At 40.5% G+C, this 26600-nt stretch overlaps 6 protein-coding genes across 6 annotated transcripts; 5 read left to right on the top strand and 1 right to left on the bottom strand.

Moving 5' to 3' along the window:
- The first annotated feature begins 157 nt into the window (after nucleotides 1–157).
- LOC148412021 (uncharacterized) lies at nucleotides 158–7605 on the top strand. The gene is made up of 5 exons (XM_088435483.1): nucleotides 158–638; nucleotides 1027–2197; nucleotides 3012–3205; nucleotides 3452–3544; nucleotides 3656–7605. The coding sequence occupies exons 1-5, from the start codon at nucleotides 524–526 to the stop codon at nucleotides 5092–5094; spliced, it is 3012 nt and encodes a 1003-aa protein (XP_088291609.1). The 5' UTR covers nucleotides 158–523; the 3' UTR covers nucleotides 5095–7605.
- Nucleotides 5923–8463, bottom strand: LOC148412020 (uncharacterized). Its single transcript, XM_088434562.1, has 2 exons — nucleotides 7865–8463; nucleotides 5923–7476 (listed from the first exon to the last, which is right to left on the bottom strand). The coding sequence occupies exons 1-2, from the start codon at nucleotides 7977–7979 to the stop codon at nucleotides 6056–6058; spliced, it is 1536 nt and encodes a 511-aa protein (XP_088290688.1). The 5' UTR covers nucleotides 7980–8463; the 3' UTR covers nucleotides 5923–6055.
- LOC148412019 (uncharacterized) lies at nucleotides 7405–14264 on the top strand. The gene is made up of 5 exons (XM_088435471.1): nucleotides 7405–7500; nucleotides 8888–9028; nucleotides 9508–10676; nucleotides 11591–11801; nucleotides 12459–14264. Exons 2-5 carry the CDS (start codon nucleotides 8923–8925, stop codon nucleotides 13895–13897), a joined length of 2925 nt encoding a protein of 974 aa, XP_088291597.1. The 5' UTR covers nucleotides 7405–7500; nucleotides 8888–8922; the 3' UTR covers nucleotides 13898–14264.
- Nucleotides 14265–14763: 499 nt separating this feature from the next.
- On the top strand, nucleotides 14764–16669 carry LOC148412018 (uncharacterized). The gene is made up of 2 exons (XM_088434602.1): nucleotides 14764–15184; nucleotides 15445–16669. Exons 1-2 carry the CDS (start codon nucleotides 15046–15048, stop codon nucleotides 16443–16445), a joined length of 1140 nt encoding a protein of 379 aa, XP_088290728.1. The 5' UTR covers nucleotides 14764–15045; the 3' UTR covers nucleotides 16446–16669.
- A 751-nt stretch (nucleotides 16670–17420) lies between these two features.
- LOC148412017 (uncharacterized) lies at nucleotides 17421–20826 on the top strand. Its single transcript, XM_088434565.1, has 2 exons — nucleotides 17421–17794; nucleotides 18702–20826. The coding sequence occupies exons 1-2, from the start codon at nucleotides 17686–17688 to the stop codon at nucleotides 20090–20092; spliced, it is 1500 nt and encodes a 499-aa protein (XP_088290691.1). The 5' UTR covers nucleotides 17421–17685; the 3' UTR covers nucleotides 20093–20826.
- A 184-nt stretch (nucleotides 20827–21010) lies between these two features.
- On the top strand, nucleotides 21011–26577 carry LOC148412016 (uncharacterized). The gene is made up of 3 exons (XM_088434538.1): nucleotides 21011–21474; nucleotides 21691–22071; nucleotides 24967–26577. The coding sequence occupies exons 1-3, from the start codon at nucleotides 21351–21353 to the stop codon at nucleotides 26088–26090; spliced, it is 1629 nt and encodes a 542-aa protein (XP_088290664.1). The 5' UTR covers nucleotides 21011–21350; the 3' UTR covers nucleotides 26091–26577.
- Nucleotides 26578–26600: the final 23 nt, after the last annotated feature.

Genomic DNA, 26600 nt, shown 5'->3' with positions numbered 1-26600 from the left:
GAAACCGTGTATTATTAATCGTATCAATTGAATATTTGTATTTTGGCGGACACGAGGACCAGCCATTCAGTATGGTTTCGAATAGATATAGAATTTGAATGTCTTAAATGCGTATATGCTTGTATAAAAGTGTTTATTAGTAAAGGAGGTCGTTCAATTTGTCTCGACTCTAATATTAATTAAATTTGTCTTCGTGGGCTTGCCATACACTGCGCGTTCTTTAGCTCCTCCTTAGACATTTTATTTAAATAATTTTGACGATTCCAAATGCGTTAAACAAAAAATTGAAGTCGAACTGAAAATTCCGAAGCAAGTGACTATCGTCGCTTCTTTACTGCAATCGAATACGAATTCTGCGTCTTCGTCTGCGGTTCAATTCATCTCCGGCTCGTTGAAAAGTTTTGCCCTTGCTTAGCTTAGCTTAGCTTGGTAGCCGCTATCAAAACAGAAGCGTTTGTAGAGCAGCAGCGATCAACTGTAAGCGTAACGTATCGCAAACATCGAACGAAAAGCGTGTGCAAGAATGAAAGTGAAGATCCAAGAGGAACTTTATGGGGACCAAGAGGAGAAGGCGCGACAAGAAGGTCGACTGTTGGACAAGCTTTTCATGCAGCCTCGAGTTGTGTTACGACGATTAGGTTTGTCACTTTGCTCAGCCACTACGTTTCAACAATATTTCTGTGTTTCTGCGTTCAATGCTAGACTGGTGCTGCGTTCACTGAATGCTCACGACATGAGAAATTCCAAACCTAAAACCCAAGCAGCACATCAAACAGAAATTGCAAATGCTAACAATAGGAGCCAGGGTTTTCAGGAAAATGAAATTGAATATCCCCTTGAACATAAAATCCTGTTTATGAATCCCACTGAAATATTCTGGCAAATTATCAAATACTTTTAATGGTTCTTGTTTCATAATACTGGTTTCCCTCACATGGGCCATCAGCCAACCCTAAATATGAGTAACAAAACAGCAAAGTCACAACAAGCCGGCTTTACGAAACCATTTTGTCTTGTGTCCCACAGATGTGAGTGAACAATATCTTGGTCCTGAATGGCAGGAGCAAAAGTTGCCTGGCGTTAAACAGGAGGAGTTAGAGCCCCCTAGTGGCAAAGAGGAGGATCTGTTGCAGCACCCCAACATCAATAAAGAGGAGCAGCTGCCATCTTGGATAAAAGAGGAAGAAGATGTCTCAGAGTCGCCAGTGACTGGTGTCATTTTGAAGACTGAAGGTGAAAACAGTCTAGCTGAGGAGAAGGACGAGGCGGAGCTTCCTTGCTCCAGTCAACAGGTGACAGCAGAAATAGATGGCAAGCACAGTGGAGGATTACAATCAAACGACTGGTTGGATGGTGAAGACACAACGTCACACTCTGCTCATACCGATGATGAAGAGTGGGACAGCGAGATGACGCGTCACACGATCAGCAAGCGTTGGAAATGTTCTCAGTGTGGGAAAAGCTTTGGTGCCGAGTTCCTTTTGAAAAGACACGTCATGTGCCACACTGGTGAGGGACCTTTTGCCTGTTCAGTTTGTGGTCAAAGATTTTCTCGTAACTCATACTTAAAAGCACACACAAGAAGACACACCGGTGAGAAACCTTTTGCCTGTACGGTTTGTGGTAAAAGATTTTCCCAAGATGGAAACATGAGACGTCACGCACAAACCCACACTGGTGAGATACCTTTTTCATGTTTGGTGTGTGGACAAAGGTTTTCGAGAGAAGAAGGCCTGAGACGACACACAAGAACCCACACTGGTGAGAAACCTTTTGCTTGTTTGGTTTGTGGACAAAAATTTTATACACAGGCAGAACTAAGACGACACACAGGAACCCACACTGGTGAGAAACCTTTCTCCTGTTCGGTTTGTGGGCTAACATTTAAGCAAAATAGTTACTTGAGATCACACGCGAAAATCCACACTGGGGAGAAACCTTTTGCCTGTTTGATTTGTGGTTATAGGTTTACTAGAAAGCAAAACCTAAAAGCACACACAAGAAGCCATACTGGTGAGACACGTTTTCCATGTTCGATTTGTGGACAAAGGTTTTCTAGACAGGGAGACCTGAAGGAACACAGAAGATTCCACACTGGTGAGAAACCTCCTGTTTGTTCAGGTTGTGGTCAAATATTCCAAACTGAGTATTTAGCGAAGAGCCACAAGTGTGCTGTTGGGAAAAGCTGTGATCAATGAAGCTGTATAATATACAATGCATATGATGTCATTTTGACATTTATATTTAAAGATTTTTCTTGCGCACGCTAACTTTTTTGGGCGCCTACCGTTGACGTGATGAACGATTTGTGTCCTCGCCATGTCTTTTTGTTTACTTTTATCTTTGATTGTGTTTATATGTGACATCAACCTGTGTTTACAGATGAATTTAGTCAATGTTTCTAATCTGCAAATGCCCCTTAATAAGCAATGCAAGTATAATAATAAGCAATGAGAAGGGGTGACGGGGAGACGATGTGTTTGTTCACCGATATTCGCTTTCCCAATAGTAACCCTGGATCTCAACTCAGCGATTCATATTTATATATAGTCATGCATGAGCATACAAATTGTCTTGCTTGTGTTCATAAATAAAACACCATTGGAAAAACTCTATCGTTGCTCTTTTTCACCCTGCTTACAACCACCACCCACACTTTATTTTTTGCGTAATACGGTTATAGACAATTCTGTTACTGTCATTTTCACATTTCACGTATTTATTTTGAAGGAGACGAGCGCTTCTCGTCGACGCGGAATAGCGGCTGGCTTTACTTGGTCTGACCACGTGGAGGCCTCCTTGACCGCAGTCTCCTAAACTTTTTTTTTTCTTTTTAAATTGCAAACTGAAAGCTCCGAAGCAACCGATTGTCCGTCGCTAAGTTATTGCAATCGAATTCGAATTTCGCAACTTCGTATGCGGTTCAATTCACCTCAGGCTCGTTGAAACGTTGTGGCCTTGGTTAGCTCATCTTAGCTTAGCTTACCTTAGCTTGCTAGCCGCTAACAAAGCAGACTCGTTTGTAATCACAGCAAGCATCAAGTGCGAACGCAAAGTATCGTAAATTTCGAGCGAAGAGCGTGCGCAAGAATGAAAGTGAAGCTCGAAGAGAAGCTTTGTGGAGCCCAAGAGGAGAAGGAGCGACAAGAAGGTCGACTGCTGGACAAGCTTTGCATGCAGCCTCGAGTTGTGTTACGCCGATTAGGTTTGTCATTTTGCTCATTCGCTACTCTTCAACAATATTCCTGTGTTTATTTTGAGCAGAATCTTATCTGAGCATGGGCAATTTCATGATTCACATGCCCAAATATTTTATATTAATTTTGCAGCCTCGATTAGTATACAGTACATTGTTTTACAAGCATCTCTATTCTGCTCAGTTGAAAGAGAGTCAAACCTTTGAATCATAATATTGATCTGTTCTCAAAATAAATCCATCCATTCTCTTCAGCCGCTTATCCTCACTTGGGGCGCTGGTGCCTTTCCCAGGCGTCTTCAGGGAGTAGGCGAGGGACACCCTGGACTGGTTGGCAGCCAATCACAGGTACTGTGGAATATGTGTGTGTGTTCATGTGTGTGTGTGGGGGGGTGCAATTTTACTCAATAGTAATGTCACTGTAAATGTGAGAGACTGACTTTGTCTTGTGCCCCACAGATGTGAGTGAAAAATATCTTGACCCCGAGGGGCAGGAGCTAAAGTTGCCTGGTGTTAAATGGGAGAAGTTCGTGCCCCTTGGTGACAAAGAGGAGCAGCAGCTGCAGCACCCCAACATCAATAAAGAGGAGCACCTGCCACCATGCATAAAAGAGGAGGAAGATCTCACAGGGGTGACAATGACTGGTGACATTTGGAAGACTGAAGTCGAAGGACAGCTAGATGAAGAGAAGAAAGAGGGAGAGCCTCCTCGCAACAGTCAAAACGTGACAACAGAAATTGATGGCAAGCACGGTGGAGGATCACAAGCAGACGGCCGGTTAGCTGCAATGCCAGATGGCGACGACGCAAGATCGCACCCGCCTCACACTGATAATAATGAAGAGTGGGAAGGCGGCATGACACATCACAACGAAAGCAAACCTTGGAAATGTCCTCAGTGTGGGAAAAGCTTTGTGTACAAGTGCCATTTGAAAACACATATGTTTTGTCACACTGGTGAGAAACCTTTTGCTTGTTCACTTTGTGGTAAAACATTTTTATATGAGGCAGTCTTGACACATCACACTAAAATGCACACCGATGAGAAACTTTTTGCTTGTTCCGTTTGTGGTCAAAGGTTTACTAGAAAGGTTAATATGACGCGACACACAAGAACCCACACTGGTGAGAAACCTTTTGCCTGTTCGTTTTGTGATAAAACATTTTCTTTTAAGATAGCCTTCACACAGCACACAAGAGCCCACACAGGTAAGAAACTTTTAGCCTGTTCACTGTGTGGTAAGACGTTTCCTTCTAAGATAGGCTTGATACAACACATAAGAACCCACACTGGTGAGAAACCTTTTGCCTGCTCGGTTTGTGGCAAAGCATTTTCTTTAAAGCAATATTTAACTATCCATGCAAGAACCCACACTGGGGAGAAACCTTTTGTCTGTTCCGTTTGCGGTCAAAGGTTTTCTGAACGGGGGAGCTTGAGATGTCACAAAAGAATCCACACTGGTGAGAAACCATTTTCCTGTTCAATTTGTGGACATAGTTTTGCTAGAAAGGATGCCTTAAAACAACACACAGCAATCCACACTGGTGAGAAACCTTTTGTCTGCTTGGTTTGTGGTCAAAGATTTTCTATAAAAGGATACTTGACGCGACACTCTCAAACCCACACTGGTGAGAAACCTTTTGCGTGTTCGGTTTGTGGTCAGAGGTTCACTAAAAAGGAAAAAATGGTTCAACACAGCAGAACCCACACTGAGGAGAAACCTTTTGCCTGTTTGGTGTGTGGTAAAGAATTTTCTATTGCTGTATCTTTAAAACAACACACAAGAATCCACACTGGTGAGAAACCTTTTTCCTGTTCAGTTTGTAGTCAAAGATTCCCAAGTGAATATCAAGCAAAGAGGCACAAGTGTGCTGTTGAGGAAAGCGGTGATCAGTGAAGCTTTATATGATCCAACATTTTTTTTTTTTAGTTTCAACCCTTAAAATAATGAATATGTGTATTATGTATTTTGTATATTCATCGACATTTCTTTACTTATTGTTCACTGTTCATTGTTCACTGATAGGTTCAAGTCGGGTTCAGCCTCATTGTTCACGTGTCACTGATTTAGAAGACAAAGTTTTTGTTCAGTGTTTCGTTTGCGGACTTTTTTTTTTATTGTAAATATGTGCGGGTGAATTATGGAGTGTGTTTTTGTTGTCTGCCTCGTTTTTTCTTCCTAAACGTGTGTAGGTGAATTAAAAATTGTGATTACTGAAGAAAGCAAACATCAGTCTTTTTTCAACCAAAAGAGAATATTTTTTATTTTATTTTTATATTTTTACGCTGAGTACAAGAAGTCAAATCTAACCAGTTGGAGCTATAACAATTGAATGCAATTCAAACTAGATGACCTGACACCACTGAAAAAGATAACATGAGCTCAGCTTGAAATTATCTGAGTAATCCGTCACAGGCAACATTCAGGTTTCGATCAATTTAAACATTTTGGATCGGTTTGAACTGAAATATTGACCTATCAGAAATGTTATTTAAGAGAAAGTCCTTTATTCTTAAGCTGTAGAACAAAGAGCATTTTTTCATGTTTTCAGAGATTTAAATATCTATATATTTAAATATCATATTCAAATTTTTAAAATGCTGAGTACATTTGGAACTATAGTCAATTTTATTTACACAGTGCACAATACAATAAGTACAACATTTACAAGCATTAAAAAAAGAAACAATCATTTTAAACTATTTGAATTGAAAAAACGGGGGCACTTATGGCCTCATTATGGCCCTTGGCTAGATCCTCAGTTGGGAATCTTTGACCACAAACCAAACAAGCAAAAGGTTTCTCATCAGAGTGGATTCTTGTGTGTTGTCTCAAGTGTGCAGCTTGATAAAAAGTTTTACCACACATTAAACTGACAAAAGGCATTCTTTCCAGTATGGGTTTGAGTGTGTCGTCCCAAGTGTCCGCTTTCAGAAAATCTTTTACCACAAACCAAACAGGCAAACGGTTTCTCACCAGTGTGGGTTCTTGCATGTATAGTTACGTATTGCTTTGAAGATAATTTTTTGCCACAAACGGAGCAGGCAAAAGGTTTCTCACCGGTGTGGACTCTTGCGTGTCGTCTCAAGGTTCTGTTCATGGAAAATCTTTTACCACATACCGAGCAAGCAAAAGGTTTCTCACCCGTGTGTGTTCTTATGTGTTGCCTTAAGGTCCCCTTACTAGAAAATCTTTTACCACAAACCGAACAGGCAAAAGGTTTCTCACCAGTGTGGGTTCTTGTGTGTTGCCTCAAGTAACTTTTTTGATTAAATTTTTGCCCACAAATTGAACAGGCAAAAGGTTTCTCACCAGAGTGGGTTTGTGTGTGACATCTCAAGTTTCCCTGTCTTGAAAACCTTTGACCACAAACCAAACAAACAAAAGGCTTCTCACCATTGTGGATTCTTGTGTGTCGTTTTAAATTTACAGCTTGAGGAAATCTTTTACCGCACACCGAACAGGCAAAAGGTTTCTCACCACTGTGGGTTTGTGTGTGACATTTCAGGCTTGCCCGTCTTGAAAACCTTTGATCACAAACCAAACAGGCAAAAGGCTTTTCACCATTGTGGATTCTTGCGTGGTCTTTTAATGTTCCAGCTTGAGAGAATTTTTTACCACACACGGAACAAGCATAGGGTTTCTCACCAGTATGTGAAAGAGTGTGTTGTCTCAAGAGTTCATTTCTGTGAAATCTTTTACCACAAACAGAACAGGCAAAAGGTTTCTCACCAGTGTGCGTTCTCACATGTATTCTCATGTAATCCTTCCTAGAAAACCTTTGACTACAAACCGAACAGGCAAAAGGTTTCTCACCAGTGTGGCACATCATATGTCTGTTCAAATTGAACTTGGAATCAAAGCTTTTGTCACATTGAGAACATTTCAAACGTTTGCTGTCGGTGAGACGTGTCATTTCACCTTCCCACTCTTCCACCATGTCATGAGTGTGAGGAAATTGTAACGTTGCGTCGTCTACATGTGACATTGGAGCTAACGGCGGAGATCCTCCACCGCGCTCTCCATCAATTTCTGTTGCCACGTGTGCACTGGAGATGTTGCTTAGATGCTCCGCCCCCTTGTTCTCCTCATACTCTCCTTCAACTTCAGTCTTCACAGGGACACCAGTCACTGGCAACTCTGATAAATCGTCCTCCTCTTTCACGCAGGGTAGCAGCCGCTCCTCTTTTTTGACACCACGCGGTTCAGACTCCTCCTCTTTAAGGCCAGGCAGCTCAGGCTCCTGCCATTCAGGACCAGAACATTCTTGACTCACATCTGTGGGACACAAGACACACTTAGGTCAGTAAAGACAGATGGGCCATGTGAGTCAAAGAAAGTTCAAGCAGTATCATGATGCAAGAATAGCAATGATACTTAATAAATTCCATGAATATTTCAGTGAAACATACGGTAACTTCATAAATAGAACCCTACATTCAGGTGATGTACAATTTAATTATCCATTAAAACCCAAATAATATCTAAGGAAGGACTGGCAGAGCACGGTTCGGACTCTTAGAAAAACAGCCACCAGGGGTCGCCAACAAATGCACGGTCCACATTTTGGCATAATAATGTGAAATCCAACGTGCCCAGATAAGATGCCGTTCAAAATGAACACAGGAAAATTGTTGAAAAGTAGTGACTGGGTAAAGTGACAAACCTAATCGACGTAACACAATTCGAGGCTGCATGTAAAGCTTGTCCAGCAGTCGACGTTCTTGTCGCCCCTTCTCCTCTTGCGCTCTACAGAGTTCCTCTTCGATCTTCACTTTCATTCTTGCGCACGCTCTTCGCTCGAAATTTACGATACTTTGCGTTCGCACGTGATGCCTGCTGTGATTACAAACGAGTCTGCTTTGTTAGCGGCTAGCTAGCTAAGCTAAAATAAGCAAGAATAAAACGTTTCGACGAGCCTAATATGACCCGAACCGTAGACTAACATGCAAAATTTTAATTTGATTGCAATAAGGTAGCGATGGATACTCAGGCGCGAAACGTTCAATTCGAATTATGGACGAACATGTTAGTTTTTAGATAGAAGGCTTCAAGGCGTGGACTACGGCAAGGCCAATCGGACAAAATAGTGTGAGGAGCAACCGAGCGATAATTGAGCCAAGAAGGACGACTGCTGGACAAGATTTGCATGCGGCCTCAATTTGTGTTACGCCGATAGGTTTGTCACTTTGCTCTGTCTCTACTTTTTCAACAATATTACTCAACAATAATTATTTTGAGCAGACTCTTATCTGAGCATGGTCAGTTTCTTTTAATTGACATGAACAAATGTGTGTGTGTGTGTGCTCAAAAAATGATTATTGAAGGAATCAAACATCCGTCTTCTTTTTATCTAAAGAGGCGTTTATTTTTTATCAAGGAATATTTGTTTCCTTCCATATGTCACGTGAGATTTGTCTTAGCAGACTTGCCGTACACCGAGCGTGGCAGCGCCTCCTACTTATTTTGTTTCTTCTTACTTTTATGAATCTACACGAGTTAAACGTCCTGAATTCGAGCCGAAAGATTCGTCACTACTTTATTGCAATCGAATACCTAATGCCGTATCCTCGTGTGCAGTTCAAGTCATCTCAAGCTCGTTGAAACGATTTGGCCTTGCTTAGCTTAGTTAGCTTAGCTTGCTAGCTGCTAACAAAGCAACTGCGTTTGTAAACACAAACACATCAAGGGCAAGCGCAAAGGGCCGTAAACATCGAGCGAAGAATGAGAGTGAAGATCGAGGAGGAAACCCAAGACGAGAAGGAGCGACAAGATGGTCGACTTCTGGACAAGCTTTGCATGCATCCACGAGTTGTGTTACGCCGACTGGGTTTGTTGCTTTCCTCATTCACCGCTACTTTTCAACACTAGTTCTACAGTATGGATATGTTGAACAGACCTGTCTGAGCTTTCAGGTTCAAAGCAAGGATAAAGAAATTTTGACCGATTTTTTAATTGTTTTTCTTCAATAATAGAGGAGGTTCCGACATTGTTAATGCTCAAATGGTATTCAATATACAAGCATCTTCTTTATAAAATGCTTGTATTTTATTTACACGTTTTTGGGCAGGGGTGTTCAGATAACGAAATTGAATATCTTCCTGTGTGTAAATGTTATTTATGAATTGAATATATGTTTCACTGAAATATTAAGATAATTTAATAAATATTCATAGATCTCCTGCTTCATAATTCTGGTTTTCCTTTCTTTCGCCCACATGGGCCATATGACAACCCTAAACATGAATAACAAACAGCAAAGTCACGACAAAGCCATTGAACTAAACTATGTTGTCTTGTGTCCCACAGACGTGTGTGAAAAATATATTGGTCCCAGGTGGCAGGAGCCAAAGTTGCCTGGCGTTAAAAAGGAGGAGTTTGAGTCCCCGAGTGGCTACGAGGAGGAGGTGCTGCACCACCCCAACATCATTAAAGAGGAGCAGCTGCCACTACGCATAAAAGAGGAGGCAGATGTTTCAGAGTTGCCAGTGACTGTTGTCCTTTTGAAGACCGAAGGAGGTCTCGATGAAGAGAAAACAGAGGAGCAAGCACCTAGCAACAGTCAACACATGAAAACAGCAAATGATGGAGGATCACAAGCAAACGGCTGGTTAGCTCCAATGGCAGATGGTCACGACAGAAGATCGCACTCACCTCACACCGATGAGGACAATGAAGACTGGGAAGCCGAGATGACACATCACGCCGACAGCAAATGCTGGAAATGTTCTCAGTGTGGGAAAGACTTTGACTGCAAGTCCGGTTTGAAACGACATATGATGTGCCACACCGGTGAGAAACCTTTTGCCTGTTTGTTTTGTGGTCAAAGCTTTTCTCGACATGGAAACATGAGACGTCACACACAAACACACACTGGTGAGAAACCCTTTTCCTGTTTGGACTGTGGGCAAAGATTTAATCGAACTAGTCACTTGAGACAACACACACGAATCCACACTGGTGAGAAACCTTTTCCCTGTTCGGTTTGCGGTCAAAGATTTACTAGTAAGGAAAACCTAGACGTACACACAAGAAGCCATACCGGTGAGACACCTTTTACGTGTTTGGATTGTGGACAAAGTTTTACTAGTACGGGAGGCCTGAGACGACACACAAGAAGCCACACTGGTGAGAAATCTTTTGCCTGTTTGGCTTGTGGACAAAGGTTTTATACACGAGGAGAGCTGAGACGACACACAAGATCCCACACTGGTGAGAAACCTTTCGCTTGCTTGATTTGTGGTAAAAGATATAAGCAAAGTGGACATTTGAGACAGCACACACACACCCACACTGGCGAGAAACCTTTTGCTTGCTTGGTTTGTGGACAAAGGTTTTTTAGACAGGGATGCCTGAGACGACACACAAGAACACACTCTGTTGAGAAACCTTTTGCCTGTTCAGTTTGTGGTCAAAGTTTCCAAACTGAAGATCTAGCAAAGAGGCACAAGTGTGCTGTTGCGATTAGCAATGATCAGTGAAGCTGTAAATGATGGCATTTTTTGCATTCATTAAAAAAAAAAAACACACACACATTTTGTGAACACTATCTTTTTTGGTTGTTAACCATGGAAGTCATGAATGACGTGTACTTGTTTGTTTTGTATATGTATTGACTTTTAGATCTTTTTAAATTGTTTGTATTGAAAATGTGACATAAACTGCAGTGACTTGTGGCTGCAGATGAATTGAGCTGACTGCCATAATGTGTAAATGCCCTATGCATAAATGTACATTCAAAGATTTTTCCTTTTGAATATTAATGATAATTACATTGCAGAACGTTTGTCATCATGGAGAAATTCGAGGCTTGCATTGAAGAATTTGAAGCAATAAAGTATCTATGGATGCTGAGTGACGAGGATTAAGTATTTTCATTTCAGAATGAATATTTTCGAGAAACGCAAAGAAACCTGGCAGGAAGTAGCTCTTGGACGCGTAGTCTACGGCAAGTCCACTAGGACAAATATCACAACAGTGACCATTAAGGTAACGATAATTTTGACGAATTTAGTGTTCATTAAGTATCAAATAGTGCTATTGTATATCGGGTATCGAAGTTTCCTAAAGTACTATCCGAATAAAAGGTATAAGTAAAGGACTATCTCTACATTGTGGGCTCACCTTTTGCTCGGCTCTGCACTAAATTTGTCCAAGTGGACTTGCTGTAGTATACGTGTTGCAGCGCTTCTCCTGAATCTTTTCATGTGATATGAACATTTTCGTCTTGAATTAGAACCGAAAGTAACAATCGCTAATTTATTGAAACCAAATACAATTTTTGCATGTTTTTGTGTGGTTCAGGTTAAATCAGGCTCGTTGAAACCTCTTCGTGTACGGTTCAAGTTATCTCGCTCGTTGAAACGTTTTGGCTTTGTTTAGCTTAGATTAGCTTAGCTTGCTAGCCGCTAACAAAGCAGCCGCGTTTGTTGACACGACAAGTGCAAACGTGAAAGTCGTAAACATCGAGCGAAAAACGTGCGCAGCAATGAAAGTGAAGATCGAAAAGGAACTTTGTGGAGCCCAAGAGGAGGAGGAGCGACAAGAAGGTCGACTGCTGGACAAGCTTTGCATGCAGCCTCATGTTATGTTACGTCGATTAGGTTTGTCACTTTGCTCATTCACTATTTTTCAACAACATTTCTATGTTTATTTTGAGCAGAATTTTATCCGATCGCGGTCTATTTCACATTATCGACATGCTAAACTTGGCACCAAGACACCCTAGGCCGCAGTTCGATGATCGATTTATATCATCCAGATTTACGGCCGTATGTTTTGAATAGTTGGGTGAAGAGAGGGGCGGAGCTGTCAACAGATCACCACCTGGTGGTGTGTTGGCTTCGTTGGTGGAGGAGGTCAGACCGAGCAGACCCAAACGTATCATGAAGTCTGAAAAAAAAAAATATCATTTGAGTATGTTGGTTCTCTAGAGCTAATTAGTTGAGATGAAGGAAAATGTGACATTATTGAAAACAAGTATTCATGCACAGTATTTTAATCTACATAAAGTGTCCTTCTTTGGAATCGATCATAGTCAAGATTTATTCTTGAAAAGAAATCATTAAAATCTTGATGAATTTTCCATAGGTTTCACTGAAATATTCTAGAATTTAATATTCTATAGAGTTCTTGCTCCTTAATACTGCTTTTCCTTTCTTTGGCTCACATATGCCATTTGACAACTCTAAATATGATATACAACCAGCAAAGTCATGTCAAACCGACTTAATTAAACCATGTTCTCTTGTATCGCACAGATGTGAGTGAGAAATGTCTTAGTCCCGAGTGGCAGGACCCAAAGTCGCCTGGCCTTAAAGAGGAGTCGTCAGAGTCCCCTGATGGCAATAAGGAGGAGCAGGTGCAACAACCCAACGTATATAAAGAGCATCAGGAGCCACCAATCATAAAAGAGGAGGGAGATGTCTCAGAGTTGCCACTGACTGTTGTCGTTGTGAAGATTGAAGAAGAAGGAGATCTAGATGAAGAGGAGGAAGAGGCGGGGCCTCCTAGCAAGAGTCAACACGTGACAACAGAAATAAATGGCAAGCTCGGTGGAGGATCACAAGCAAGCTGGTTAGCTCCAATCTCCGATGGCGAAGACACAAAATCACACTCTTCTCATACTGATGTCGATGATGTAGAGTGGGAAGGTGAGATGACGCGTCAAACTAATAGCAAGCAATTGAAATGTTCTCAGTGTGGGAAAAACTTTAACTACAAGTCCGATTTGAAAAGACATATGATGTGCCACACTGGTGAGAAACCTTTTCCCTGCTCCGTTTGCGGTCAAAGATTTTCTTGTAAGTCTCACTTGAAAGAACACACAAGAATCCACACTGGTGAGAAACCTTTCATCTGTTCCGTTTGCGGTAAAAGATTTAAGCAAGGTGGACAGTTGAAACAACACACACAAACCCACACTGGTGAGAAACCTTTTGTCTGTACCGTTTGTGGGCAAAGATTCAATCAACATAGTTACTTGACAAAACACGCAAGAACCCACACCGGTGAGAAATCTTTTGCCTGTTCGGTTTGTGGTCAAAGATTTACGAGAAAAGAAAGCTTAAGAGTACACACGATAAGCCACACTGGTGAGACACCTTTTACTTGCTTTGTTTGTGGACAAAGGTTTTATACACAGGGAGGCCTGAGACGACACACAAAAACCCACACTGGCGAAAAACCTTTTGCGTGTTTGGTTTGTGGACAAAGGTTTTATGCACAGGGAGACTTGAAACGACACACAAGAACCCACACTGGTGAGAAACCTTTTGCTTGCTTGGTTTGTGGTAAAAGATTCAAGCAAGGTGGACAAATGAGACAACACACACTAACCCACACTGGTGAGAAACCTTTCGCCTGTTCAGTTTGTGGGAAAAGATTTAATCAAAATAGTTACCTGATGCAACACACAAGAATCCACACTGGGGAGAAACCTTTTGCCTGTTCGGTTTGTGGTAAGAAGTTTACTAGAAAGGGAAACCTTAAAGTACACACAAGAAGCCACACTGGTGAGAAACCATTTGCCTGTTCGGTTTGTTGTGAAAGATTTTCTGTTAACTCCCAATTAAAAGCACACACAATGACTCACACTGGTGAGAAACCTTCTGTTTGTTCAGTAGGTGGTCAAAAATTCCAAACTGAGGATCAAGCAGAGCGGCACAAGTGTGCTGTTGAGAGTAGCAGTGATCATTAAAGCTGTATATGACGGCATTTTTACACTTATGATGAAAGAACATACATCTTATTTGTTCTTCAGCCATTGAATTTTGGAATAATGGGTCTATTAGTCATTTGCTTTGTATATTTCTTGACTTTATTTTCGATTGTGTTTGTATTGAAAATATGCCATCAACTGCCTGTGAGGTAATGGACATAAAAAAAAAGCAAATCTATAAGGTTGCGAAAGATAAAGTAGTGAGAGATCACTCTATTTATTCACTCAAACACGGAAAATACGATACAACATCTGTTATCTGTTCAATGTTTTCTTTGTAATGCAAATACTTTCAAAATGTATGTTTCTTGTTGTACTTGTGTAAATAAAGTTGCCTTGCCAATCATTCCAAATGTCTTTAAAATATTTTTTAAATTTTAGCATTATGACAGTTTAAAATATCTAATATATGTATATACATGGACTTTGTTCCAAAGATTTAGATAGAAGCATTTTTAAATCATTAATAAAATAATAATTAATATTATAGTAATCCTTTGTTTTCATATTCATGCAAAGGGGTCCTTGAAAATAATTTTCCATTGTATTAGGTAGTATTGGTGTTTGCTTTTCTTCTTCTCCTAAACTAGCGATTTTCAGTTCCAATTCAGGACCAACGAGTTTACGAAACGTGTGTTCGGGCTTGCCAGTCCACTTAGACAAAATCCGTTTGAAAAATTTGATTATTTTTCAAAATTTTGCGTCAATTTTAAGGGGGTAATGGTTGTTCAGATAAAGCAGGTAACAAAATAAATATTTTAGATTGCGAAACACCCGTCATTTCGTAACGAGGAAGGCATAGGTTTTTATTTTTCTTCCACATAAAGATTGTCTGTGCAGACTTGCCGTACACTAGCGTTGCAGAGCTTTTCCTTATCGATTTTCTCCTTTCCTTTTTACTAACGTACAGGAAAACATTCCTGTATTCGAACTGGTTTCGCCGCGACTTTATTGTAATCGAATACAAGGTTTGCATCTTTTTGTGCGGATCAAAGGATCTCAGGCTCTTTGAAACGTTTTGGCCTTGCTTAGCTAAGTTTAGCATAGCTTAGCTTGCTAGCCACCCATAAATCTTACGCGTTTGTAAACACAGCAGGCATCAAGCGGAAGCGTAAAGTGGCGCTAACATGAACGAGAAAACGTGCGCAGGAATGAGGGTGAAGATCGAAAAGGAGCTTTGTGGAGCCCAAGAGGAGATGGAGCGACAAGAAGATCGACTGCTGGACAAGCTGTGCATGCAGCCTCGAGTTGTGTTACACCGATTAGGTTTGTCACTTTGCCCAGTCACTACTTTTTAAGAATAATTTTGTTTATTTTGAACGGAATTTTTTTACTTACAATTTTACTTACTGGGATGCCAAAATAGTGATTTTTTTTTAATTCTGCGTCCTCGATTAGTGTACATTATGTTCTATAAGCATCACTATTGTAAGATTCTTGTCTGTTAATCGTTAAGCAACCCCTAATATGATAAACAAACGGCAAAGTCATGACAAATTGAAACCATGTTGTCTTGTGTCCCACAGACAAAAAAGAGCTTGGTTCCAAGTGGCAGGAGCCAAAGTTGCCTGGCGTTAAACAGGAGGAGTTAGAGCCCCCTAGTGGCAAAGAGGAGGAGCTGCTGCAGCACCCCAACATCAAGAAAGAGGAGCGTTTACCCCCATTCATAAAAGAGGAGGGAGATTTCTCAGAGTTGCCAGTGACGGTTGTCGTTTTAAAGACTGAAGTTGAAGGAGGAGATGAAGAGGAGAACGAGGCGGAGCCTCCTAGCTCCAGTCAAAACGTCACAAGAGAAATAAACGACAAGCACGGTACAAGGTCGCAAGCCGATGGCTGGTTAGCCCCAATCTCAGATGGTGAAGACACGACGTCACACTCTTCTCATACTGATGTAGATGATGAAGAGTTGGAAGGTGAGATTCCGCGTCACAAAGACAGCAAACGTTGGAAATGTTCTCAGTGCGAAAAAAGCTTTGGCGCCAAGTTCCTTTTGAAAAGACATTTAACGCGCCACACTGGTGAGAAACCATTTGCCTGTTTGAGTTGTGGTAAACGATTTAAGCTCAATGGGGACTTGAAAGTACACACAAGAATCCACACTGGTGAGAAACCCTTTGCCTGCTTGGTTTGTGGACAAAGGTTTTTTAAATTGGGAACAATGAGACGTCACGCACAAACCCACACTGGCGAGAAACCTTTTGCCTGTTCGGTTTGTGGACAAAAGTTTTCTAGACAGGAGACCTTGAAAGAACACATGCAAAACCACACGGGAGAGAAACCTTTTGCCTGTTTGTTTTGTGGACAAAGGTTTTCCAGACGGGGAAATTTGAGACGTCACGCACAAACCCACACCGGCGAGAAACTTTTTGCCTGTTCAGATTGTGGTCAGAGGTTTACCACAAAGCATTACATGAAAGTACACACGAGACTCCACACCGGTGAGAAACCGTTTGCCTGTTCGGTTTGTGGTCAAAGATTTTCTCAAAATACGCTCTTGAAAAAACACACAAGAACCCACACTGGTTAGAAACCTTTTTGCCTATTCAGTTTGTGGTCAAAGATTCCAAGTATTTAGCAAAGAGCCACAAGTGTGCTGTTGAGAAAAGCAGTCATCAGCGAAGCGGAATATGATGAATGATTTGTGTTCTTGCTCTGTGTTTTGTATGTCGACTTTCAGGCTTTCGTCATCGTTCACAGGTGTCACTGATTAGGAAGAAGCATTTTTTGTCTTCTACATCATTTTCTCAATGCGAATGTATGTGGGTGAAATAAAAATTGTGATTATTGAAGAAATCAAATGTCCGTCCTTTATCACTCGAAAGGAAGGGAATGTTTGTTTTTTCAAGCTGAATACCGCACATCATCTGGAGCTGCCCAGAGTGGATCGTCAGTGGGGAAAAAATTGTTGGGGTAAGATCAATTTCAGTGGCTTTTGATTTCAAAATCTGTTAATATGTGACTTTAAATTTCTTTGACTTCACAGATTCGATTTAATTCGAACTTCACTTAGGTTCTTTCACACATATTCACTCGAGATTCATTCCTCTTGACGATCGCACTCTGTCTACAAAAGCGTTTGCTTTATTAGGCAGAAAAAGATTCAACGAGCCTGAGATGGTTTGAACTGCACGCAAAAATGTAAAACCAGTATTTCATATCCAAAAAGCAGCGATGAGTTGACTCCGAACTTTCAGTGAGAATCTAGGACTAGTTTTTAGTTACGGAGACGGTGGGTAACGCCCAGTCTACGGCAAGTCCACTGAAAGAATTTTTAAGTGACGAACGCGCAAGCAATAATTATTTGAATCTATCGCTATTACCGTTTTTAATATAAACAAAGGTATATTATTTAAACCTATTTAACTATATACAGTCTAAGTTTAATTTAATGTTTAATCGATATTAATACAGCCTTTAAATCATTACTGTTAAAAGTAATAAATGCGTTGAATTTATTTTCACTCGCGTGTTGTTGACATGTAGTTTGTTTAAGTGGACTTGCCGTAGACAGCAAGTAGCAGGGCAAGTCCTTGACAGGCTTCTTTGCATTTCTTGAATTCCCTCGTCTTTCTCAAAATGATTCACCCATTATTCATTGAAAGTTTTTTTCCTTAGTCAAACGCATTTTATTTTAACATTTTTCGGGCGTGGTTCAAGTCGCCCCGGGCTCTTTGTAGAGTCTCGGCCTTGCTTAGCGTAGCTTAATTTAGCCTGCTAGCTCCAGACGCGATCGTCACTTAGGCTCAGCTGGTATCAAGTGCGCAAGAATGAGAGTGAAGATCGAAGAGGAGATTTGCGGGACCCAACAGGAGCGGCAAGAAAGTCGAATGCTAGACAAGCTTAGCATGCAGCCCTCACTCGTGTTCAACGCGCTAGGTTTGTCTCTTGCAGTCACCATTTTGCAACCGTGTTTTCTTTTTTTGCGGTATCTTAGTTGAGCTCGTTTGATTTCGCAATATTGACATGCCAAAATATGGACCGTGATCATCCGATGGTCTCCCCCGGTGACCGTGGTTTTCTTTTTGCGGATCTAAAAATTTACTTAGAATTTCTCCACAAAACTAATCAGCATAAAGTGTCAAACCTGTTCTCCAAAAGAAATAGTTATCAATAAATATTTGTCCACAGAAAAATATTCAACTTAAAGTACCCTCTTTTGAGATGGTAGTATGTAAAATAAATCATTAACTTCACAGATAACAAAACGAGGCACATGACGAATTGGGTCCAACCATTCTGGTACGGGGTAGAATCTGAGTATTTACGCAAATGAAATTGAACAACCTACTGAACAGGAAGTTTGTTGAATGAATTTATATTTTCATGAAGCATTTAATTCATCCTACAATTATTTTAAAAGATTTTTGCATGTTTATGTGTATTATTAGGGAGGGAACTCGTACAAGATGAAAGCCAATCCTCTGGTGAATTTACAAAGAAGGGAGGCAAAGACCATAAAAACAAAATGGGTGTCTGGAACTCACTTATCTGTCAGGGTCATCTCATTGTAGCCACGCCAAACCCAGCTCTCAAAACTTCCAAGCCAAAACATGGATAACCTTGAGAAAAAACACCACCTGTCTACCGAATTTTTTTTCTTTTTCTGTCGGGCACTCAGAAAAAAGCTACTAACTTGGCCTTGGCGAGCTCTGGCGAACTCTGGTTTTTCTTTCTTTTACTCATGTGGCCCATCTTACAATCTTAAATATGAAATACAAACAGCAAAGTCATGACAAACTGACACATACTGTATGCTAAACCATAAATGTTTTGTGTCCCACAGACATGAGTGAAGAATATCTCCATCCTGAATGGCCGGAGTCGGAGATTCCCGACATGAATGAGGTGGAGCCCCCTGGTGGCAAGGAGGAGGAGCAGCTGCCGCCATACTTTAAAAAGGAGGGAGACGTTACAGAGTTGCTAGTGACAAGTGTCCATGTGAAGAGTGAAGATGAAGGACAGTATGAGGAGAACAATGGGGCGGAGCCTCCAAGCAACATCTCCAGTCAACACGTGACAAGAGAAATTGATGGTGAGCACAGCGGAGGATCGCAAGAAAACGGCTGGTTAGCGCCAATGTCAGATGGGGACAACGCACTGTCACATGATGGTGATGATGATGACGAAGTGGCGATGACATATCGCACAGACAGCAAAGGTTGGAAATGTTATCAGTGTGGGAAAAGTTTTGGCCACAAGGGTAATTTAAAAAAACATAGGCTGGTCCACAGTGGCGAGAAACCTTTTGTTTGTACGATTTGTGGTCAAAGGTTTTCTCAAAAGGGAAACTTGGTTCAACACAGCAGAACCCACACTAGTGAGAAACCTTTTGCATGTTCAATTTGTGGTCGCAGGTTTTCTCTAAAAGGAAACTTGAGACAACACACAAGAACCCACACTGGTGAGAAACCGTTTGTCTGTTTGGTTTGTGGTCAAAGATTTTATCAAAGTAGTCACTTGAGGAAACACACCAGCACCCACACTGGTGAGAAACCTTTTGCCTGTTCGGATTGTGGTCAAAGATTTTCTTCAAAGCACAGCATTACTATACACACAAGAATCCACACTGGTGAGAAACCTTTTGCCTGTTTAATTTGCGGTCGCAGCTTTTCTCTTATTGGAAACTTGAGACGACACACAAGAACCCACACTGGTGAGAAACCTTTTGTCTGTTCGGTTTGTGGTCAAAGATTTGTTCAAATTACACATTTGAAACAACACACACAAACCCACACTGGCGAGAAACCTTTTGCCTGTTCGGATTGTGGCCAAAGATTTTCTTCAAAGCACTGCATTACAATGCACACAAGAATCCACACTGGTGAAAAACCATTTGCCTGTTCAGTTTGTGGAAAAACATTTTCTTATAAGATAGCCTTGACGCAACACACAAGAACTCACACTGGTGATAAACCTTTTGAATGTTCGGTTTGTGGTCAAAGATTTTCTCAAAATACACACTTGCGAAAACACAGAAGAATCCACACTGGTGAGAAAGCTTTTGCCTGTTTGGTCTGTGGAAAAAAATTGTCTTGTAAGTTAGCCTTAACACAACATGCAAGAATCCACACTGGTGAGAAACCATTTGCCTGTTCAGTTTGTGGACAAAGATTCCAAACTGAGTATTTAACGAAGAGCCACAAGTGTGCAGTTGAGAAAAGCAGTGATCAGTGAAGTTTTATACGATGAAGGGCTGCACGATTAATTTCACAATTAATCACAAATTTCACAATCACAATTGATTACGTTGATCCTTGAAGATATTAACATTTAAAAAGTCGGCAAGTTTATGTGTGTCAAACCAAGCACTTTGCCGTCCAACCTTTAGGGGGCAATGTTTCACACATATTTGCATGACAAAAGCCCTAAGATATAGTGTTAATATTATTATGAATATTATTACAATTATAATTTTGGCCATAATCGTGCAGCCCTAATATGATCTTAATTTTGCATTTATGTTTAAAGAAAGCTTTTGTTGTTCACAATATCTTTTTTTGGGTGCCCACTGCTGACCATGAAATAATTCATAAAATAGAGAAATAACTATATTTAAACATATAATCATTGGTAATTTAACCCTAATTATTTAATTCCATATTTCATTAATGAAAAATTTGTATATTGACAAATTTACTCACCTAGCAGGCAAGTTAGAGTGAACCGTTGATCCTTTGAACATTAACCTTGACTTTGGTGATGACCGTCTGTTTTACCTCCCTTTTTTTTCATTCTAACTCTGCTTTAGATTGCTTTTCTTACGTTATACTAGTACAGTATATATATGTGCGTGATAACCTGTTGTGCATCTGAGTAATTGTGCAGCACCTCGGTCAGCCCTTTGAGGTTGTTTTCAAATGTGCTTTATAAATAAACTTGACTTGTTTTGATGGCTTCAACAATGATTTAAAATTTACATTTCGGCATGCAAAGAGTAAACACTAAAACAGAAGCGTGAGGTTTTTCGGCTTGCCAAACGGAAATATATTTATTCACGGTTCAGATATAGAAATAGATAACTATTGGATTTTTCTTTAATTATAGATTGAGGATTTAGCTTGTACATTTTAGTAAACAGTAAACGTAAAGGTTAAAAACGTTGTTCTATTTTCGCTCGGGTTGTCGTCACATTAAAATTGTCCAAGTCGACTTGCCGTAGTCTAGTCACGTTCAAGCTTTTCCTAATACATACGGGTCAAACGAACATTTTTCGAACTGAAAGTTTCGAAACAAATGAGAAATCTCCGCTACGTTGTTACAATCAAATTCATATTTTGCATGTTGGTATGCGGCTCAAGTCAACTCAGGCTTTTGAAATTTCTCGGCCTTGCTTAGCATAATTTAGCTTAGCTTGCTCGAAGCTAACAAAGCAGACGCGTTTGTAGGCTCAGCAGTCACGTGAGAGTACAAAGCGTCGTAAACATCCAGTAAAATGAGAAGAACCAAAGTCGAGTGGGAAGAGGAGCTTTGTGGAACCCAAGAGGAGAAGGAACGACAAGAAGGTCGACTGCTGGACAAGCTCCGCATGCAGCCTCGTGTTGTCTTACGCCGATTAGGTTTGTCACTCAACTCATAACTCATAACTCAAATCCACCCATCCAATTTATGTACTTACTGTGTGTCACTTAAAATATCCACATATCCAAATATTTTATACAGTTAATGCATCATAATACTGCTTTTCTTTTGCTCATGTGGCGCATATGTCAACTCTAAAAGCAAAGTCATGACAAACTGACTTTACTAAACAAACTGCGTCTTGTGTCCCGCAGATGTGAGTGAGGAATATCTTGGTCCTGAATGGCAGGAGCCAGATTTGCTAGGCATTAACGAAGATGAAAAAGGGGAGGAAAACCTACAGCATCCCAACATCAAAAAAGAAGAGGCGCTGCCACCATACTTCAAAGATGAGGGAGATATCACCGAATTCCCAGTGACTTGTGTCCATGTAAAGAGTGAAGCTGAAGGACAGTGTGAGGAGAACAAAGGGGCGGAGCCTCCAAGCAACATCTCCAGTCAACACCTGACAAAAGAAATTGATGGCGAGCACGGCGGAGTAGCACAAGCAGATGGCCGGATAGCACCAATGTCTGATGGTGACGACACAGCCTCTCACAATCCTCGCGCTGATGACAACGAAGAAGAGTGGGAAGGTGCGATGACTCAACACACTCAAAACAAACGTTGGAAATGTTCTCAGTGCATGAAATGCTTTCAATATGAGGTCAAATTAAAAAGACATATGGTGGTCCACACTGGTGAGAAACCATTTTCCTGTTCTATATGTGGTCAAAAATTTTCTCAAAATGCATACTTAAAAGTACACACCAGAACCCACACTGGTGAGAAACCTTTTGCCTGTTCGGTTTGCGGTAAAAGATTTTCTAGAAATGGACACCTGAAACGACACACAAAAACCCACACTGGTGAGGAACCTTTTGCCTGTTCGGTTTGTGGTCAAAGATTTTCTCGTAAGGACCACTTACAAGAACACAAAAAAACCCACCATGGTGAGAAACCTTTTGCTTGTTTGTTTTGTGGGAAAAGATTTTCTCTTAAGTGCCACTTAAAAGAACACACAAGAACGCACACAGCTGAGAAACCGTTTGCCTGTTTGGTATGCGGTAAACATTTTTATCAAAGTGGTCACTTGAGAGAACACACAAGAACACACACTGGTGAGAAACCCTTTGCCTGTTTGGTTTGCGGTAAAAGATTTTATCAAAGAAGTAACTTGAGACGACACACAAGAACCCATACCGGTGAGAAGTCTTTTACTTGTTTGGATTGTGGTAAAAAATTTTCTTTTAAGTCAGCCTTAACCCAACACACAAAAACCCACACTGGTGAGAAACCTTTTGCCTGTTCGGATTGTGGTAAAACATTTTCTTGTAAGGCAGCCTTAACACGACACACAAGAACTCATACTGGTGAGAAACCTTTTGCCTGTTCAGTTTGCGGTAAAAGATTTTATGAAAGGAGTCACTTAAGAAAACACACAATTACCCATACTGATGAGAAACCCTTTGCATGTTTAGTTTGTAATAAAAGATTTTTTCATAAGTCACACTTAAATGAACACGCAAGAACCCACGCTAGTGAGAAACGATTTGCTTGCTTGGTTTGTGGTCAAAGATTTTCACGAAACGGACATTTGAGACGACACTCGGGAATCCACACTGGTGAGAAACCTTTTGCCTGTTTGGTTTGTGGTAAAAGATTTTCTCTAAAGAACCACTTAAAAGAGCACACAAGAACCCACACTGGTGAAAAACCTTTTGCATGTTCAGTTTGTGATCAAAAGTTTTATCAAAGTAGTCACTTAAGAAAACACACAAGAGCCCACGCTGGTGAGAAACCTTTTGCCTGTTCAGTTTGCAGCGAAAGATTTGATCATGGTAGTCACTTGAGAAAACACACAAGCACCCACACCTGTGAGAAACAATTTGCCTGTTCATTTTGCGGTGAAAAATTCCAAACTGAATATTTTGCAAAGAGGCACAAGTGTGTTGCTGAGAATAGTAGTGATCATTGAAGCTGTATTTTTTGTGGTTGTTGAAGTCATGAATGATAGTGATGATGATACTTATCATTTGTTTTGTTTGTCTTCACTTTTCTTTCCTTATTTATAATTGTGTTTGTCGTGAAATTTTGACATCAACCTGCCTGCCAAGTGGCTGCATATGATTTTAACTGACTGCCATAAATGTCCAATAATAAGCAATATTTAAAAACATATATTTGTTCTCCTTTTTATTATTAAAGGTATTTACAAAAACATGATTTGTAAATGGGGATGGGCAAATATTTACTTTTAATTAATGAAGTTGTGGCCTTTTCAACATACATTTTATTTCCTAAGTCGTAGGCACACTCTCAGCTCGCTACATCCCGAGGTGTGCTAAAAAAAATGTTAAATATGATACAACAACTGTTGTATCATTTTCTCAATGCTTTTTAAATTTAAAAGCTTTCAAAATATTAGTGTGTCATTTAAGCGATTTTTTTGGTGTTCATGCTTTTAAATGTTGTACCTGTAACTGTGGATTGTGTAAATAAAGTTGCCTCGCCTAATCATTCAAATGTATTCACAGGATTTTTTTTTCATTTGTAAATGTAAGGTCGCAATGGTTTACAACGATTGGAGTATTATTCGCGTTTAGTTGAGTATTGTCTAATTTGACTTGCCGTAGATTGCGTGATGCGGCGCGATTATTTATCCGGCCATTTTTCTTCTTTTTGTACGGATTCACACCGGTTAAACTAAAGATTAAACTAAACAAATCCACTGCGTATTCATCGCTATTTCTTTGAAATCAAACTCGTGGTTTACATTTTCCTTTGTGGCTCATTTCGTTCAAGGCTCGTGTTTATGTTGCGATATTCAAGCTTAGAGTAGCTTGCCTTGCTAGCCGCTAACCAAGCTCACGCGTTGGTTCAGCACATATCGGGCGAACGTAAAGTGTCGTAAACATCGGGCGAAAAACGAGAATGAAAGTGAAGAACGAAGAGAAACTTTGTGGATCCCAAGAGGAGAATGAGCCACAAGAAAAGCTTTGCATGCGGCCCCGAGTTGTGTTACGCCGATTAGGTTTGTCAACGCTTTTCAAAAATCTCGTGTTTTTTTCTTAAATTATATTACCTTGGCACATTCGATAGAACGTTATTGACATTCCAGGAACACTCCATGCACACATTCGCTATCGCTATAGAAACACTGATGACATCTGAGGGTCAGCAAGAGTCATAACAGCTACAATCCTTCAAAGATTCACGTAATATGCTAACATTGGTAAATTGAGTCTTGTCTAACAGGGCTGGCCAAGACTGTTGCTAAAAAGACAACGTGTCAGTCGCTTTTACCCTTTTTTCAGTTTCATGTACACCGAGTGAAATCATTCTTTTTGTTCTTGGTTCATAATACTGGCTTTCTTTGTCTTACATGGAACATCTGACAACTATAAGTATGAAATACTAACAGTAAAGTCATGACAAACTGACTTTACTAAACAAGGTGTGTTTGTGTTTGTTTGTTTTTATTTCCACAGACATGCGTAAAGAATATCTTGTTCCTGAATGGCAGGAGCTTGAGTTGCCTGACGTTAAAGAGGAGGAGTTAGAGCCCCCTGGTGGCAATGAAGAGGACCACATGCAACATTCCAACATGAAAAAAGAGGAACATCTGCCACCATGCTTCAAAGAGGAGGGAGATTTCACAGAATTTCCCGTGACTGGTGTCCATGTGAAAAGTGAAGCTGAAGGACAGGATGGGGAGAACAAGGAGGCGGAGCCACCAAGCAAGATTTCCTATCAACACGTGTCAACAGAAAATGATAGCGAGCACGGCGGAGGATCACAAGCAGATGTCCGGTTAGCTCCAATTTCAGATGACGACGACGCAAGATCGCACTCGCCGCACACTGATAATAATGAAGACTGGGAGGGTGAGATGACACATCACGCTGACAGCAAACGTTGGAAATGTTCTCAGTGTGGGAAAAGTTTTGGCTACAAATGCTATTTGAAAAGACATATGTTTTGCCACACTGGTGAGAAACCTTTTGCTTGCTCGGTTTGTGGTCAACATTTTACTCTTAAGGAACACTTAAAAGTACACTCAAGAGCCCACACTGGTGAGAAACCTTTTGTCTGTTCGGTTTGTGGCCAAAGATTTTCTAGACAGGGAACCTTGAAAAAGCACTTACAAACCCACACTGGTGAGAAACCGTTTACCTGTTTGGTTTGTGGTAAAAGCTTTTCTAGAAATGGAGACCTGCGACGTCACGCGCAAATCCACACTGGTGAGAAACCTTTTGCTTGTTCGGTTTGTGCTAAAAAATTCAATTCGAAGACAGTCTTAACCAGACACACAAGAACCCACACTGGTGAGAAACCTTTTGCCTGTTTGCTGTGTGGTAAAAGATTTTCCCAAGCCGGACATTTAAGACAACACACAAGAATCCACACTGGTGAGAAACCTTTTGCCTGTTCCATTTGTGGTAAAAAATTCAATTTGAAGACAATTTTAAACACACACACAAGAACCCACACTGGTGAGAAACCTTTTGCCTGTTTGCTGTGTGGTAAAAGATTTTCTCAAGCTGGACATTTAAGACAACACACAAGAATCCACACTGCTGAGAAACCTTTTGCTTGTTCGGAATATGGTTAAAAATTCAATTTGAAGACAATCTTACCTAGACTCCTAAGACACTGGTGACAACTACACTACACTACACTTTTTTTCAATGCTTTTGAATGTTGTACATTTAATTGTGCACAGTTTACTTATACTTCCAAATGTATGTATTCTTTCATTTCAGAATCATAGGTATGTTTAATTTATGAGAAGGTATGAAAATACATTCTGTGTTACAATTGTTTAGATTTTTTCAGGTTAAACGAAAATGATGATTATTATGTTATTATTACATTTTGGGACAAGCAACAGTAAAAGAATTGCTCTGGCTTAAGCACTAAGATTACTTGGGGGTAAAACGTTCAGGTTACACCTATTGAAAATGTTTAAATTGATCAACGCCTGAATGTTGGCCGTGACGGACTATAGTTTCAAGTCGAGAGCTTGTTTTCTTTTTTTTTCCTTTTTTTTTATTGGTGTGAGGTTGTCTCGTTTGAGCTGCATTAAATATTTGTACTTCCAACCGCTAAGGGGCAGTGTTTC

The sequence above is a fragment of the Hippichthys cyanospilos genome, chromosome 15 (genome assembly GCF_059441005.1).
Source record: "Hippichthys cyanospilos isolate Australia breed blue-spotted pipefish chromosome 15, RoL_Hcya_1.0, whole genome shotgun sequence".
Classification (NCBI taxonomy): domain Eukaryota; kingdom Metazoa; phylum Chordata; class Actinopteri; order Syngnathiformes; family Syngnathidae; genus Hippichthys; species Hippichthys cyanospilos.
This window is presented reverse-complemented; position numbering and strand designations above follow the sequence as displayed.

Coding starts and splice junctions, on each gene's coding strand:
- LOC148412018 (XM_088434602.1), top strand. CDS start 15,046: ATGAACGAGAAAACGTGCGCAGGAATGAGGGTGAAGATCGAAAAGGAG. Junction 15,185..15,444: donor AGTTGTGTTACACCGATTAG/GTTTGTCACTTT, acceptor TGTGTCCCACAG/ACAAAAAAGAGCTTGGTTCC.
- LOC148412021 (XM_088435483.1), top strand. CDS start 524: ATGAAAGTGAAGATCCAAGAGGAACTTTATGGGGACCAAGAGGAGAAG. Junction 2,198..3,011: donor GGGAAAAGCTGTGATCAATG/AAGCTGTATAAT, acceptor CCGCTAACAAAG/CAGACTCGTTTGTAATCACA. Junction 3,206..3,451: donor AGTTGTGTTACGCCGATTAG/GTTTGTCATTTT, acceptor CATTCTCTTCAG/CCGCTTATCCTCACTTGGGG.
- LOC148412019 (XM_088435471.1), top strand. CDS start 8,923: ATGAGAGTGAAGATCGAGGAGGAAACCCAAGACGAGAAGGAGCGACAA. Junction 10,677..11,590: donor TTGCGATTAGCAATGATCAG/TGAAGCTGTAAA, acceptor AGCTTAGATTAG/CTTAGCTTGCTAGCCGCTAA. Junction 11,802..12,458: donor TGTTATGTTACGTCGATTAG/GTTTGTCACTTT, acceptor TGTATCGCACAG/ATGTGAGTGAGAAATGTCTT.
- LOC148412017 (XM_088434565.1), top strand. CDS start 17,686: ATGAGAGTGAAGATCGAAGAGGAGATTTGCGGGACCCAACAGGAGCGG. Junction 17,795..18,701: donor ACTCGTGTTCAACGCGCTAG/GTTTGTCTCTTG, acceptor TGTGTCCCACAG/ACATGAGTGAAGAATATCTC.
- LOC148412016 (XM_088434538.1), top strand. CDS start 21,351: ATGAGAAGAACCAAAGTCGAGTGGGAAGAGGAGCTTTGTGGAACCCAA. Junction 21,475..21,690: donor TGTTGTCTTACGCCGATTAG/GTTTGTCACTCA, acceptor TGTGTCCCGCAG/ATGTGAGTGAGGAATATCTT. Junction 22,072..24,966: donor CAACGAAGAAGAGTGGGAAG/GTGCGATGACTC, acceptor TTATTTCCACAG/ACATGCGTAAAGAATATCTT.
- LOC148412020 (XM_088434562.1), bottom strand. CDS start 7,979: ATGAAAGTGAAGATCGAAGAGGAACTCTGTAGAGCGCAAGAGGAGAAG. Junction 7,477..7,864: donor AATTGTGTTACGTCGATTAG/GTTTGTCACTTT, acceptor TGTGTCCCACAG/ATGTGAGTCAAGAATGTTCT.